At 41.0% G+C, this 17879-nt stretch overlaps 1 protein-coding gene across 1 annotated transcript in view; it reads left to right on the forward strand.

Annotated features, from left to right (window-relative positions):
- Positions 1-15752, forward strand: part of LOC149138455 (biogenesis of lysosome-related organelles complex 1 subunit 1-like) — a 50096-nt gene extending 34344 nt beyond the window's left edge. The window contains exons 2-3 of the mRNA XM_089447984.1: positions 14520-14725; positions 15294-15752. Of these exons, the coding sequence (XP_089304110.1) occupies positions 14520-14725; positions 15294-15398 (311 nt within the window). The 3' untranslated portion in view covers positions 15399-15752. The remainder of the gene's footprint in view (positions 1-14519; positions 14726-15293) is intronic.
- The last annotated feature ends 2127 nt before the right edge of the window (positions 15753-17879 follow it).

Below are 17879 nucleotides of genomic sequence, written 5' to 3' on the forward strand. Positions count from 1 at the left end.
GCCATTCCTTTTAATGTTGTTGCCCCTGAAATTGTTGTTGTTGTCATCATCATGAGGTGTATCCCTTCTATTTGGACACTCCCTGACATAGTGACCAAACTTGTTGCAAACAAAGCATCTTCCCTTCTTTCCATTTTTGAATGCTGGTCTTCCTTGACTTTGCTTCTTTGAACATGCATTGTTCTTCTTCTTGGCATGAGCGGAGAATGCAGTAGCATTATTCCTATTCGAAGACATCTCCAATTCCATCATCCTTGTTTCTTCTTGAGAACATCTAGTCAGCAATACTTCAAAACCTGGAATTCTGTCGTTATTGAGAATAGTAGTGTTGAACACATGCCATTTGGGAGGAAGACCTCCAAGGGCGATGATAGTGAGCTCCTTGTCAGCAATAGCGTCACTAATCGAAAGAAGGTCATTTTTTATCTCGGTAATCCTCATGAAGTAGGATTGAATATCCTCACCTTTTCCCTTTATATCCTTCAGCTTGTTCTTGAGGAAAAGAATTTGATTTGCATTGCTAGATTTGAACATGTCAACCAACCTGCTATATATCTCCTTTGATGTGTTCAAATCGGAAATGTAAGCAACTAAATGCTTATGAATAGAATCCTTGATGATCTTCTTGGCTTTGACTTCACCTTTCTTGTATTTGGTTTTAGCAGCAACAGGTGCATTAGAAGGAGGTTCTGAAACCTTTCCCTGCACATAATCCATTACATCTTGTTCTTCTAATGTGAAATCAAGAGACATCTTCGATGCATGATAATCAAACTTATCATGAAGCTTATCATCAGACTTGAAGTAGGATGTGGAAGCCATTGAATCTTGTCTTTGATCAATGATTGCTCCTCTTGGTGATTGCTCTTCTCACCCTTGCTTGGGCTTTGTCTTCACCTTAGCTCTGATACCATGTTATTTAGGATAACAATGGTATGTTCTATGCTTAGAGCAATTTTACTTCAATTTCTTTATTAACCCAATATTCCAGTTCAACAATCACATCATCATGATAGTAAAATGTAGATAGAACATAAACAACAATAATAGAAGACAAACCAACACAAGAGGACACAACATATGGCACCAACCAGGGACAAAACCCAATGTGGGGAAACCCTTGATCAATTCTTCTTATAATTCTTCAAAAGTTTAGCAGAGAGAGAGAGAGTACAATTTACAATATTCACTTGCCCAATCTGATCAGTCAAAACAACAGAAACAGAAAGCCCTAACCAGAAAGTCAATGTTGGTCAACAGGGCTGAAATTGACCTCCTAAACAGCTCAATCACCATTGGTCAACTTGTCCTCCAACAACAAGATAATGCAGCCCAAAACAGATTGAAATTAACCAGTCAAACCTGGTCAACTAAAGTCAACACAACAACCAGAACTAGGGCAGTGAACATTGGTGAAACTATCTCGGTTTTTGTGCTCAGAACTGCGCCCCGCCCAAATAGAAGTCTCCCTCACAAAACCGAAGTCAACACTAGTCAAAGTCAGCCTCTTGAAATTTCGGTCAAATCTGGTTAATGCAGCAGCTAGAAAATCAGAGCTTCCTTTGCACATGTGGAGAGAGAGAGAGAAAGATGAATGAGAGTGATGCCAAAATGAGGAGGAGGCACCTTCTATTTATATGCAACACTGAACGCTGGAGGAGGCTAATTTGATGGCTGACCGACCTTGACAATTTGTCCATAATCAAAATAAATTCATAACTTCATTTGTACATGTCAAAATGGGATGATCTTTAGATCAATCTTACACCTCTCAGAAAGAGGAATCCAAGAAAAATATCAGTGGTCTCATAAGCGCTGTCCAAAGTGATGTTTGGCCCTAGTTGCCAAATTTAACAATAATACATCACAAACTTCAAGAGGAGTAACATCACATGGTACCTCATCCGTGAAGGGCTTCATGTTGTAGGGAAGGTGGCACTGTTGGCTGATGCGGAGATCTCATCCTTGGTGAAGCCACCCAGTGGTGTACGACTGTGGGTGTGGTGTGGTCAGTAAGCCTGACGGCTTCATGACCTCTGCTAAAATGAGGTTCTTTTGGCTTCCGTTGTTAACAACAAACTGCAGCGGAGAACCCTTCACCCACATTTGTGAGTGGAAGAGATGCTCACCCTCCTCTGGATCTTCAGGCTCAATCTTCTAGACCTTGGTGGTGGCAACAGTGGCATTGGGCTCCACACAATAATTTGCTTCCCTTTGTCATTCCCCTTGTCAGGGTCTAATTCAGAGTCAGAACATGCTCTAACTTTGAAGCCTTCAGTGCGGCCACCAATGACTACTTGGCTCAACACTCACTTGTGTTGTGAGTGGGGCTCTTATGGAACTCACAACACTTTCTTGTGTCCTTTCTCTTTGTGGTGTTGTTCTTTGCTTGCGGCTTTGGCGGGTTGTTTTGGGTCACTCTGCCTTGGCTTTGTTCTTTGTTTTGCGGTCTGACGACGCCTTTCCTTTGCTTTAGATTCGCAGATCCAAAGTCTCACTTCTTTTGTTTAAATTTTTGCCCGATCTTGATAGCATATCGATAGGTGGCGCCAAGTGAGGAGATGTCGAAAAACTCCATCTTGTCCTGGATATATTTGTGTAGACAACTACGATACTTGAGTATTAGATGTTGCTCAGAATCCTTGATACCCAACTTCATGTGAAGGGTATGAAAAATATTTGTGAACTCTGACACATTTTGGTCCCTCCACCACTGTAAGGCCCTTGAGTTGTGGGTGGTTTGGGCGAGGGCGCACAACGGAGAAGTGCGGGCGAGCTGGGCAACCGCAGATAGAAAACGCGAGGTCATGAGTAAAAATGACTAAGTGTTCGGCTGAACGGAGGTTTATATGGCGAGGTGGACCCGGGTGGGGGCACCCAGCCACAAAGTCGACGTGCAGGATAATGTTAGAACATCGAATTGGTGGGTCGATTGGCAGGGCCGAAGTGACCACAAAGGCGGGCGAACGATATAAGTATATAGCGATGGAGAGGAGTTTCATCATCAATCATTCAACAATCTCTTGGAAGTGCGATCTCATAGAAGAGTCGGTTGGAAATACTGAGAGGGGGGGTGAATCAGTATTTTTTTTCAATTATTATTTTTATTAGTTAAAAACATTTATATTTGGAACACAGAAATAGATAACAGGAATAGATGCTTTTATTAATGTGATCTTTGCAATAAATCAAGTACAATATATATATATATATATATATATATATATGGTTTCAATCAGTTGCCAAGCACCAACTTGGACTCTTTGTGAGGCTCCAACCTCCAGAGCACCAACTCTGTCTTGTCAAGGCACCAACCTTGAATTTAGGAGCACCAACTCCCAGGACACCAATCCTTTTAGTTCTGAGGCACCAACCTCAAGGGCTCCAACCCTCTGCTGTAGACTGTTTGGATTTGTTTGGTTGTAATTGTCTGCTCCCAACCCTGTTGGACCTGTGACTACTTCTGTCTTCCTGCTTCTTGCACCTTTGCCAGATCTTCGACTTCCTTTGTTTCTTACGGTTTGCCAGTCCCCAAAACTTTCCTTGTTCTTTGTTTTATATCCCTGATAACCCTGACCTTTGCCTTCCTCTCTCGTTGGCTCTTCGGCTTCCTCAACGCTTGCTTGATCTTTTAGCTTCCTCTGCGCTCACTCTTTGGCTTCCTCTGTCTCTTCAAATCCATCAATACTCACATGACACGTTAATGTGGAAGAGAGGCTGAATTACAATAGTGTTGCATATTAAAAAATATCAGAGAGGCCCTTTTTTAATATTCATACAATATACATAAATTGTTCACGAAAACCATATAAGAGAGACTATTGCCATATAAAAGGTCCCACATGCCACGCCATCCTTTTATCGCAATCGCCACTTCCGGAGGTTCGCACATAACATAGGCGATTCCCAACTACCGACCGGAGCGGATGCGATATAACAATACATCATATTGTAATGGTCTCGTGGGTCCATATATATATATATATATATATCGCAATTGCATATTTTAATGTGGCAAGGCTTAGAGCCGGAATACAAGGATACATATGAAATACACTGAAAACCCCGCTTCAAAACATTTAGCCGGACTTCAACCATTTATACACCCGGACATATATATCGTTGGGTCCGCACATGCGCATTTTCTTATGTTTGCCTTTTTCAAATCAATCCTCCACCATAGATCAACATTTGATCCAACACTCGACAATGATTTCGGGTGAGCTACATGCACGAGGATTACCCGCCCGATAAAGCAGTTTTCTCTCTCCTTCTCCTACCACGCATCGGTCGATGAATGGTATCGGGTGATCAGCCCTAAATACCACTTACAGCCTTGAGTCCGCCCGAAAACCACTGTTACTATTTCAAACCTGTTTTTTTTTTTGTTTGGAATATAACCATGTGCATTCACTCTTCATCCGTATTCTTGATTTATGCCTATATTATATACTCCTTTGCTCTTTTGGCTCCTCCTCCGCTCTTTTGGCTCCTCTGTTAACTTCTTTGGATCCCGATATGGCTCCTCCTCAACCCGCTCTTACACTTACTTGGCTTTCCTGTGGCTTCCGATACCGTTGTTTATGCTTCTCCGCTACGTGTTCCTCTTTGTTTCTTCCATTGAACTTCTTCCTCTCCTGTTCTGAGCTTCTAGTGAGCTCTTCCGATGGTTTCCAATGTCTTTCCAATGGCTTCCCATCATTCTTTACTCATCCAAAATATTGCCATATTGACATCAATGACAATCTAGGTCAACAGAGTCAAGTGCGAGCTAGGAGTGGAGGCTTGAAGGTTGGGCGAAGGTGCAGGCAGTTCTTAGGCCGAAGCACCTAAGCCGCAAGGTTAAGGCATTGGTGGCAACCCCAGTAGGATGGGCCGCAGGCACAGTTGAACGGGCGAACTCGTGGACGGGTCAAACGATCGTGTAGGGTGCAGGTTTGTCATGCGGGTGCACACGGAGCGCCGAGTTGGTGTAATTGGCGGGCAAGTGTTGGCAGGTGCGGGCGTAGCGCAGACGGGCGCTGGGAGGTGAGTTTGGTTGGGCGCATGTGCACGGGCTGAACGAAGGGTCGCCGGGGGAAGCAAGTCGGGCCTGGCGATTCAGTTAGCGAGTTGGTGAACCGTGGGTCGTGTGCAATGGGCAGTCGGGTGGATGCGCCCTGGGCGGGTGACACGACGAGCGGAATGAAGGGTCGCCGGGTGAAGCAAGTCGAGCTTGGCGATTCGGTTAGCGAGTTGGTGAACCGTGGGTCGTGTGCAATGGGCGGTCGGCTGGACGCGCCCTGGGTAGGTGACACGACGGGCAGAACGAGCTGGCGGTGAAATGCGCTTGGTGTGCAGAGTTGGGTGTGCGACAGGTGGTTGGTTGGACGCGCCCGTGCACGATGAAATGATAGACGAGTTTTGGGTGGTCACAGTGGGCGCACCCGAACGAAACGAAAGTTCGTGCGACGGGCGAAGGCGTCAGTGAATGGGTGAACCGGGCACGGGTGAATGACGAAACGACGAAGTGCGACAGGTGCACGAGTTGGGCAGCAACTCGTGTGACTTTGCCCGGTGGTTGGGCGAGGCTGCACGACAGTGCAGGAAAGTTAGATTTTGCAAGTAAGAGGAGAAACTTGGGGTTTCCCTCCATTGTAAAGTTTATGTATAAATTTGAAAGTTATTATTGATACGGGCAGACTCATACTTACAGGGAGTTGCCCCTCCCATGATATTCCGCTGTGCATTTGAATGTTAATGGTGATAATATGTTTATGATGTGAAAGTTTCCGCTGTGTGTTTAATGAAATATTGTACTTAGCTGTTGGAAAATATTCTAAGTATAGAAGTAAGGCGTAGTCCACGATTGTTAGTATTGTTAAAAAGAAAAGGGTCAGTGGTGCTGCATCTCCTATAGTGCGGTTGGAAGATTACCGCCAGTGTAGGGGCATGACAAGTGGTATTAAAGCTTGATTCAGTGGAACCAGGCTCACTGAAGAAATCTGAAGGGTGATTCAGACTTGCAGGGTTATAGTCTACACAAGATCACAAAGAAAGCAGATGGCAGAGATGGCGGAAGAACCTCAGGTGATGACAGGTGAATCTAGCCAAGATGCTAGAGAGGCTTTCCTTGACAGGGTATTGGATCGTATGGAAGAATTGGGTTCCGATATGGCTTCGATGAAGGCCGAGAACATGCAGGTTCATGAAGGCTATGCGAAGGTGAAAGAGGAACTTGAAGACCTCAAGGTTCGATACGAGTATACGGAATGGGAGTATACGCAAACAAAGGAAGAAGTCAAGAAGATTGGTGAAGCAAGAGATCAAGGTTTGGCTGAAATCTTGAAATTGCGGCAAGCTCTTGACGATGCTCTGGATGAGATCGCGGTTTTGAAGAAGGTTGTGAGACACAACTCAGGTGGAGGTGTGACTCATGTCAAAGTCAAAGAGCCAGATTCTTATGATGGAACGAGGAGTGCGAAAACTCTTGGCAACTTTCTATGGGATATGGAACAGTACTTGGAGCGCTTGGGATTATCCGATGAGGAAACCAAAGTGAAGGTAGCTGCTCAATTCTTGACGAAGGATGCTAAGATGTGGTGGCGAAGGAGGATGGATCAGATTGCCAATGGCAATGCTGGAGACATAACTTCGTGGGATGACATGAAGAAGGCTTTGCAAACCCACTTCAGTCCACAAGACGAAACATGGGATGCAAGGATGAAGATAAAGTATATAAAGCAAACGGGAAGTCTGCAGGCATATCAACGAGAGTTCTCAAGTGTGGTTTTGGAACTTCCAGACATGGCGGAAAGGGACAAGGTGTTCAACTTTATCATAGGTCTGAAACCTTGGGCACGGAATGAAGTGAAGAGACAAAAGATTAAGACACTTGAGGAGGCTTTTGTTGCTGTGGATCGTTTGGTGGAACACTACGATGAGGGTTCTGAAGAGAAGAAGAAGAAGTATGACAAACCGAAAGAGAAGAATACGAAAGAGGAGACTTTGAAGTCGAAGACGAAGAAACCATTGAAGTGTTGGATATGCGAGGAACCACACATGGTGAAGAATTGTCCTTCAAGACCAAAGGTGGCTACCTTGGCACAGTCCAATGCGAAGAAGAAAGAAGAAACTTCCGTAGGGGTTATGCAGATTCTAGGAGCTGCAGTGGCTATGGAAGTTGTCTCAAGGAGAGACCCAGAAAGAAACAAATTGGAGTATGTCGAAATGAAGGTTGGGAGTGCTGTTGTGCTTACTATGGTGGATAGTGGCACAACTCACAACTTCATGAGCAAGGATACTACGAGAAGGATTGGGCTGAAGTTTGTACCGGTGCAGGCACAAATGAAGACAGTGAATTCTCCTCCGGATTCTGTGATTGGTGTAGCTGAAAAAGTGGATGTGACACTTGGTGAATGGACAGGGAAAGTTGATTTCACTGTGGTGCGGATAGATGACTATGAGGCTGTACTAGGCATAGAATTCATGAAGGAATTTGATGCGATGATTGTTCCCCATATGAAGAAACTGTACATTTACGACAGACGAGAGGATGTACCCATTGGTGTACCAACCTTGGGAGTAACTAAGCCCGAATGTAAGTTAACAGTGATGAATATGGAGAATGGGAAGCGAGATGAAGAGATCTGTAAGCGGTTGTCTGTTGCAGAGGCAAAGCTTGCGGAGCAGTCACAGGTTATCAGGACATTGTCAGATAGCATCTTGGATCTATCTAAGAGGCTGGAAGCAGTGGAGGATGACGATGATGAAGAGTATGTGAGGCCGAATGTTCAGATGGAGGATCAGGAGGCATACTTGTAGAGAATGGAAGTGGAGGATCCGGATAGGTGGATTGAGTTGATTAGTGAGGGAGAGCCTTCAGGCTCTGCTCCCTCCTCATCATCTTAGACTATCATGGAGGATGAGGCTCATTGTTAGCTGCTCATGGCAGTGAGTCTCCAAACACTTTGAGCAGGCATCTAGGGGTGAGATGACACAGGTTGATAGGTAGCATGCAGTGGACAATCATGACGATGTGGGGGCATGAGTTCTTGTGGAGGCGATGCATGGTTGGATTAGCTACCCAACTAATCACCGACATGAGGGGTACCAACACATGATTCCTTGCAGAGCAGTGGCATATCTATGATTCCTTGCAGTGCAGTGCAGTGGGACATCTGGATTACCCATATACACAGTTGTGTGGATGGATATCTTGGTGACGGATGGTTGCTGGGATGAAGAATTGTCGAGGGCGACAATGACTTCGAGTGGGGGAGGATGTAAGGCCCCTAAGCTGCAGGTGGTTTGGGTGAGGGCACACGACGGAGGAGCGTGGGCGAGCTGGGCAACTGCAGATGGAAAACGTGAGGTCATGAGTAAAAATGACTAAGTGTTCGGCTGAACGGAGGTTTATACGGCGAGGTGGTCCCGGGTGGGGGCGCCCAGCCACAAAGCCGACGTGCAGGAGAATGTTAGAACGCCGAATTGGTGGGTCGGCTGGCAGGGCCAACGTGACCACAAAGGCGGGCGAACAGTATAAGTATATAGTGATGGAGAGGAGTTTCATCATCAATCATTTGGTGATCTCTTGGAAGTGCGAGCTTATTGAGGAGTCAAGTGCGAGCTAGGAGTGGAGGCTTGAAGGTTGGGCGAAGGTATAGGCAATTCTTAGGCCGAAGCACCTAAGCCGCAAGGTTAAGGTGTTGGTGGCAGCCACAATAGGACGGGCTGTAGGCATAGTTGAACGGGCAAACTCGTGGATGGGTCGAACGATCGTGCAGGGCACAGGTTTGTAGTGCGGGCGCACACAAAGCGCCGAGTTGGTGTAAGGGGGGGCAAGTGTTGGCAGGTGCGGGCGTAGTGCAGATGGGTGTCGGGAGGTGAGTTCGGTTGGGCACGCATGCACGGGCTAAACGAAGGGTCGTCGGGTGAAGCAAGTTTGAGGTGGCGATTCGATTAGCGAGTTGGTGAACTGCGGGTCATGTGCAATGGGCGGTCGGGTGGACGCGCCGTGGGCTGGTGACACGACGGGTAGAACGAGTCAACGGTGAAATGTGCTTGGCGTGTGGAGTTGGGTGTGCGGTGCGTGGTTGGTTGGACGCGCCCGTGCACGATGAAACGATAGGCGAGTTTTGGGCGGTCGTGGTGGGCACGCCTGAACGAAACAAAAGTTTGTGCGACTGGCGAAGGCACCGGTGAACGACGAAGGGCGGCATGACGAAACGACGAAGTGCGACAGGTGCACGAGTTGCGTAGCAACTCGTGTGACTTTGCGCAGTGGTTGGGCGACGCTGCACGACAGTGCAGGAAAGTTAGATTTTGCAAGTAAGAGGAGAAACTTGGGGTTTCCCTCCATTGTAAAGTTTATGTATAAACTGAAAGTTATTATTGATACGGGCAGGCTCATACTTACAGTGAGTTGCCCCTCCCATGATATTCTGCTGTGCATTTGAATGTTAATCGTGATAATATGTTGATGATGTGAAAGTTTCCGCTGTGTGTTTAATGAAATATTTTACTTAGCTGTTGGAAAATATTCTAAGTATAGAAGTAAGGCATAGTTCACGATCATTAGTATTGTTAAAAGGAAAAGGGTTGGTGGTGCCACACCTCCTATAGTGCGGTTGGAAGATTATCGATAGTGTAGGGGTGTGACACCTACCATACTATGGTCCACTTTATGTACTTAACTTCATAGCTCCCGGGGTGCAAGGTAATATTGTTCCTTGATGGCGTCTCGAAAAGAATTCCAAGTGGATGCAACTGAAAATGGTGAGGGTTCCCTCTCGTCCCTCTGCTCACAGTAGGTTAACCACCAGTTTTTGACGTGGGGGGCAACTTTGAGGAGTGCAAAAGTAATATTTTCCCTATTGGAAAAATCATGAACCGAAAAATATCCTTCCAATAGATTTAACCATTTATTTACAACATTTGCGTCTATTTGACCTTCAAATATAGGGATGTCAAAGTTAACTTGTACCTTGAAGGGTACGGTGCCTCTGAAGTGACTATTGGATGAAGATGTGTCGTTGTTGGCATCCGCCAAAGGATCTAGGCAAATTTATCCATCATCTCGTTCCTTTGCCGCTCGAGGGCTTCTTCGAGCAGCAGTTTGATAGGATCTCCTACTCCCTCGTCTTTCTTTTCTTCCCCCATGGGCGGTCGTCAGTGTTGACGGGGACGGTCTTGCAAGGGTTCAACCAATTCAAGTCCCAACTCCTTATACCCTGACCTCGTTGGGGACATGCACAGAAAAACAGAGAAAGAGTAAGCCACTCTGATAACACTGATCCATATTTATGCAGGAATCAAATGAAATACAAATATGAACGAAAACATAGAGATACAGTGAAAACAAAACTTCAATTCATTAATAACAAAGCACTGAAAATTGTTTACATGCAGAATGGAAATAAACTAGGTCAGGCGATGGTAGCTTATCTCTGAGAAGAGATGTGGCAGTTACATGCCTTATGAACTATGTTACAATGAAGCTTGAAGGCTTATTTATTATTGAGAAACAATGGAAAACCCTAAACATAAAAAAAACCTAACCCTAGGAGATGAAGCGTCAAGAGTTTGTGGGCCCCGTTGGGTAAATTGGTGCATCAACTTCCCGGGGTTGTAACTTTGGCATACGATCTTTGTTTGACACGTACGATACCTCGTTAGAAATATCTATCCGAGGACTACAACTTTCGACTGCAAAACCATGTTGTAGGCTATTGGTTTGCTTGTTTAAAAAAAAAAAAAAGAAAAAAAAAAAGAAAAAAGAAAAAAAAAAAACATAACATCTTTTAGGGCCTCTAAATGGCTCCAAAAGTTGAGGACTTGAAAACCTGCCAAAAAATAGTAAATTGTGCTACAATTAAGGAAACTGAAAGAAACAACGGTGGGGGTCCAAGTGGAGTAGGTGGGTGGTCATTAATATCCACCTTGATCAAAACCTTACAAGCAACTCACAAAACTACAAGTAGGATTACACATGTGAAGTGCTACTCTCTAAGGATACATATGTCAAACTCAAAGGTGATGTTGTATACAAGAAAGGCTCCAATGCAAGAGTACTCCATGAGATGTGGCTAATGCTCCTCCTCCAAGTCTCCAAGGACTCCAGTGCTCCTCTTAGGCCATCTGCTCCATTGGGTCCTTCCCTTTGCATGAACATTGTTGCAACCTAGGCATTCCCAAGTCAACTCCATGATGTGAATATCCAAGCTACCCCATGTTGTCTTGGGTTTAACGCCCTCCTCCAATGCAAGGTGTTCTCCATGCAAGCAACCTCTTCCACTTGGCTAGCATGTCAAATGTCACCAAGCTATATAAATATCTTCAACACTCTAAGGAAGAATGCCATGCAACCATCCCACTAAGGTCAAGCAACCACTAAGTAAGTCACCTTCAATGTGCAAATCCATCATTGACCATTTGGGGGCTAATCATACCCCAAAATCTGATGAAGTGCCCCTAAACATGCTGTAAACACTTCTAGATTAATACCTAAAGCTAACTTTCCCTCTTTACAAGGAACTTGTTTTCACTAACACTTGCCAACTCCTGCAACTCTGCCAAACTTACTATCCGCAAATCTATACCTATTGCAATCTTGGAATCAATTACTGTCTTTTAAAAAGAAGTTGTTATCCGTTCATCACAAGATGCTATAAAAACATCACAGACCTCCAGATAATGTTAACCACCTATGAATCTGACGAAACATAACTTTGGATCATAAGCCACCTGCTTAACTCCATCATCCCTCAAGTCAACATTTTGGGCCAAAATTAATGAACACCGCATCATTAGTTGTTTAAGATGTCCTACAAATATAAGCATATCTCCATACAAGACCAAGAGAAGGGAGCCACATCTATTAGTGTCACAAAGATAGATATCTACACAAGTCATATCCATCTTGAAACACCAAGGTAGTGGTATAGGTAACAACCCACACAGGAATATCAACAACATGCAACCCTGGGAATCCCTGTCATGCACCTCAAAAGCCTCCGAAAACTAAAGCAAGTTGAACTATGTCAACTCCGTCTTTTTGAGAGAATCCTGAAGCAAGAGTAACATCACGGTCAGGTCCTTCTGTCTGAGAGATTCTAATAACCTAGTCTCTGTAATCAATAACACTTCAGCTGCAAACCTGGAATCAATCATTGATTCCACAATAGGTTTTGAACTCGTCTCCATGGCATCCTATTGTGCTAGGAGTCTCTCTCAGCCTCTCATTAGAATGTACAAGTGCAACAACATCAATAAGTAACATGTAAAGGCCACTGTTTTTCATCCCTCTGGAAAAATTCCTCAAACTGGCTAACACTACAACCACTAATGGTGCAAAGCTGCCCTTCAAATGCAACTCTCTATTGTATATCTATCATTCTAGAAATTGAAAGAAGTTTCTTTTTCAAACTAGTAACCAATAGAACATCTCTCAACTCAAAAAAATTATTTGAAAGCATCTAGAAGGAAGTGGAGCCAACTCCTCTTATAGGGTAAGTAGCATCATCTCCAAGCTCCACGCGTGCCTTCCTCTTGCTCCTGAAATTTGTTGAATAGTGGCCTATCATATGTCATATGTCTCGAATCTTCATTGTCTACATACCATTCAATGCTAGACACAATATTAGAAGAAAAACAAGAGACCATGGAGAATGTAGTCTTGAACTGAGAGGGATCCTTCTCTACACTTGCTACTGTCCTGGATGCAGCCTATTTCACTCCGTTCCCCTTCTTCTTTGATGGAGACTGGCTAACATAATGTCCTATCTTATGAATTAGAAACACATCACCTTATTCAAGTCCTTTCTTGTATTTGAGTCTTTCTTGTAGCCTCTCTTACTAGCCTTTTGTCTTTCCAACGAGACCAATCACATCCAATCCCCCATATTGCTTGACACAAGATTGAAATATGATTTCTTCCTGCACAAGATGAATCTAAAACTTTGTGAACTTGGGCAAGGTCTCTCAAGCACAAACACCTTGAACAAAAGACATCTAGGAAGGACCGAATCCATTCAAAGCAGTGGAAATCAACTCCTAATCCTCCACCTGTGTTCAAATGGCGGCCAGTTGAGCTCTCAACGTAGTCACCTGGTCATGTGGATCACCACTATATCTATCTTGCTCCTTTGCTGCTCAACAACAAATCCAAGCCTTCACATTGGGATATGGGATCAGTTGTTTGGATGGGAGACTAGCAAGCGAGGGAGTTCATGAACGTGAAGTTTGTTCATGTTCAAAGGAGTACAAATCAGGTTGCCAACTGGATTGCTAGTATGGTCATGATCCATCCAATCCAAATCAACAGATTTCTTGATTTGGAACTGTTAGAACTCAGGGCAGATTTGGACTATAGAAAGCTGCCTTGCTATCAACAAAAGCTGTAATCAAGACTCTGCCCATTTGCTCAATCATGATGATATCAGCAAAAGAGAATGAATCTCCATATTCGGCGTACTATTAGGATATATTTCTCAAATTGCATGAATTCAAATATGCTCCACCGATTGTAACCTGCTCATTTGGAGACACCGTCAAGCTTGTCAACAATCTTATACTGTCTGTCTAATCCCAATGTATATAGTATTTTATTTTTATGAAAGTTTACGTATTATATAATTAAAATTAATTCTTTTTAGAGTTAGCTCCAGTGATTCACTGTATAATATCCATCTCTCTCTCTCTGTATAAACTCTGTTTGGTCTCTCTTGTTCCTATGAAATATTTTGGTCTTTTGTGGACATTAATATAAATTTCACTTCGTTTCGTTTCTTTCTGCCATGAATACTTTCCACTTTAGGTTAGTTGGATAGAGGAGTTTCCAATTTTTAATTTATTTTCTGCCACAATTTAATAGGTAGCTTGATCCACATGTAACTATATGAAATTGTATAAGGTCCAAACTAAACAATGGGTCTACGCAGAAGTCTGAAGACTGGGAATTTATTATAAAATGGCTGATTCCTGAAATAAGTCTCCAACTGTAATACAATCAAAGTTCATGAATTGAATTTCTTTGGAAATGAACAGAAACATTGAGGGAAGGGACTATACTTTCAGCTGTGATGCTTTACGCCATTATTCCAATGTATGGTGAGGTTGGGGTTGGGAGAGTGGAATGATAGAGCTCATGCGAGATTTCAGAAACTTACGGATACTAAATTAGACAAACTTGTATACCAAGTTATCTGACAATGGAGAAAGTCCAGATTATTTTAAAACAAACCAAGATAATGGATATCCTGCATTCAAATTTGAATGGTTGGGACGGGTTTACTTGAGCTCCTTTGCATTTTAATAATAAAGAAATGGGAGAATGGAATGTAAATTTCCACCTGGAGTATGCAGACAAAGTTAATGGTTTATACCTTCAATCAGCGAGACTTTGAAAAGTTTGAAGGGATTGTTGGATTAATTCTCATATAGATTGTTTTCTTGCCATAGTTATTGATTATGTCTTTATGCGCTACAGCTTCTATATGGTCCTCACATTTGTTTTTTTTCTTTTTTCTTTTTTTGCATAGAAAAGGTGAAGAAGGATGCTTTAGCAACTGCAACCCGTGTTTCAGACCTACTTGTTGATAGTGTGAATAGCGGGGTTCAAGAATCCTTTATTAATGAGAAACGCATTGAACTTGAAACTCGTGTATTGTCTGCGACAGTGCAGCGGTATATAAAGCAAACAAATCAATGGCTTGCAGTAGTCCATGGCTTGGATTCAGCTCTAAAGGTGGTACACTCTCCTTTGATTATTATTTATTGTTTAGAAGTTTTTGCTCTGAAGATTATACACAGTATTAGATTGTTTAGAAGTTTTTGAATGCATGGGAGTTCGATGGCATGTTATTTACTTAACAATTGCAAACCAATGTTCTATTCAGTTGACGATCTAGTGTTTGTGATTTTAATACAAGTATTATCTATGTTGTAACATCAGTACTGCTTCCCTAACAGAAAGAGCTCAAGAGACTTCTGATTGAAATTATGCATATTTGTAATAGGTTCATTTGATCCACGATAGTTATAAGATTCCAATGTATTGGACCATAGGCTCATAACTGGATTTTTTATTTTTTGGCTATGTTGGACTGTTTACAAGAAAGATTCTCATGATGCCTTGTGTATAAAAAAAGAGAAACGGAATGAGAAACGAGTAGTATTATATTGATCAGATTTGTTAGAAAGGAACACTCAAGATTCCCGCTGTAGTGTGGGGTGGATTTTGGCATGCACAAGCAGCCTTAGTATTTGTGAAAATTCTAGATGCTAAATTTGACCCCTTTGTGAATGTATTGTAGGAAATTGGAGATTTTGAGAACTGGATGAAGATTATGGAATTTGACTGCGAGAGCATAAGCCTTGCATTACAGTACATTTACAAGAAAGAACACCCACAGCTATGAGCAAGCTTATTTCATCTTTCCGAGCTAACTCTTTCTATCATCTCTTGATTTGTACAATTTTATCAGTTACAAGTCATTTGAGGGAGTGAAAGTTTATGATTTTGAGTTTGTACAGTTGTGTTTCAATTCAACACGGAGGCATAAAGGGATTGGTAATTATGAAACAGAGGGCTTGTCAACCTCATTGTAGTTAAATTTTGATATTACGCAAATTCTTGGTATTATAGGGAACTATCATAGGAAATTAAGGTGGTTACATACTGTGATTGGGAATTGTTGGAACAATTTACCATGAAGCAACTTCTAGTCCGGGGACTGCTTTTGCAACTAATTCCAAATAAAGCCAATTTATTATAGGAAGGCCTTTATACAGGGAATTCAGGTTAAATATAACATTATAAAAAGTAACTTGAGCAGCGATTCAGTGCACGTTGTTAAATTCATTGATGATGAACAGCGAATTTTCTTATAGTTCACATCATGGAGAGGGATATAGTGAGTTTTGATCAAAATCACGTTTCTTCTTTTTCAAGTGCTACATATAAATGAAAAGACGCCAGTGAGATTTTTGGATTTTAAGAAAGTGCACTCTATGAAGTTTATTGCTATGTCATTTCAGTTTTAAAGGATAGGGGAATGCGTTTTCACGGTCGACTGAGAGACCCTCCAAAATAGGGGATGACAATCCAAAAAAGTTTGGGAGACCCTCCAAATCAAGTTTGTGAGATTAGGACTGTACAAAAGCTGGGCAGGCTTGAGATTCAACAAAACTTGGTTAAGGTCTCCACAAAACTTGACTGAAAAAAACTCAAAATACAGGAAATTGTGAGTTTTGGAGAGTTGTGCAATGTGTTTTAGGCGAACTCGACCCATTTTGAAGACTCAGGGCAAGTTTGGGGTGAGTTTAGCCGTGGTGGCCACATGAACCAAGTTTTAGGAGAGGATAATGCGGAAAAAATTATACATAAACAAATATAAAACAATTAAAATTTTATTAATAATGAATATTATTGATGAATTACTTTTTTATATATAAAATTATAAGTTGTAGTTTATTTAGTATGATCGGCTCAAAATCTGGCATGAGTTTTTTTAATTACAAGTTTAATTTGAAAACTCTTCACAAGAGATTTTTCAGGTTGCTGAACCTATATATACAGTCAAAAATTTATTTTAAATAATAAAAAATAAGATTGGTTGGAAAAAAAATCGTCAAATTCCAACCAAAAATCTACTAAACCCATATATATGATCAAAAATTTATTTTAAATAAGAAAAAATAAGATTTAGTTAAAAAAAACTCTTCAAATTCCAACCCAAAAATCTAAAACGCAATATTTTTAGACCATTCCAAATTATAATTTTATAGAATTTTAAATATTTAATAAAAATAAATAAATTGAGAGTATAATTATTTTGATTTTTCAATAATAAAAAAATATGTCGTTCATTTCAATTATGATGATGGTGTTTAAAATAAATCAGATTTTTCAAGATATAAAACAAGTTCATAAATGAATAAGTAAACATTTGTTCATCCCTATCTCATTAAGAATTTGAACTTGGGTGGAGTGAGTAATTTCTACTTCTCCACAGATTAAACTATTACTCATGACATGTGATCTATGATTTTTATGAATGTAATTAAATGAAACCAGAATAGTGTGTATTCATAACGTGTTCTTTACTTTTACTTTTATAAACTCCAGTACAGGGAAAACACTTTGAAGGGATTTATAAATTGTTGGTGTCTTATTGTAATTAGATATTTAAGAATTGTGTTGAGACGTGTTTGTTTTACATTTCAGGATGGGGAGATGGTGTAGTGGTTGTAAATGAAGATAAACATTTGAATGTAAATTCAATAGGAGAGATATGAGAGATATGTTGTAGTGTAAATAAAATGAAACATTAAATAAAAAAAAAAATATTAGATCAATTAAAAAAGCAATAAAAAATAAAAATAATAGATTTATTCAATTCAATTTATTTTATTGTAATTTTGTTTTTATTAATAAAAGTAAATACATTTTTATGTAAGAAAAAATTATAATATACCTAACACATTACATAAATTTAAATGATGATTATTCATATTTCATAATATATAATTAATAAACACATAAAAACATTATATATATATATATATATATATATATATATATATAATATGCAACTATTTATATTATTGAGGTTTTAATAAAATTAAAAATAAGAACTAACATAGATTCATTTTAATTATAGATCTATAAGGATTACTTATAGGAATCAAATCTCTCGAGTTGCAAATCTTTCATCAAGTTTTGCACTCAAAAAGAGATTTGCATTTTGATAGATTTGTCTCTCTCGGTGCTTGATATATCCAAAGTTATGATGAATGTATGTTGGTTAATTTTCATATCTATATTCTCAAAGTAATAAAATATATATATTTATTTGATTTAAAATAAAATATTTATGAGCTAAATATTATTTTAATAT

This window comes from Pinus tabuliformis, chromosome X (assembly GCF_031772625.1).
Source record: "Pinus tabuliformis cultivar Carrire ecotype Pingquan chromosome X, CPIR1, whole genome shotgun sequence".
In the NCBI taxonomy this organism is placed as follows: Eukaryota; Viridiplantae; Streptophyta; class Pinopsida; order Pinales; family Pinaceae; genus Pinus; species Pinus tabuliformis.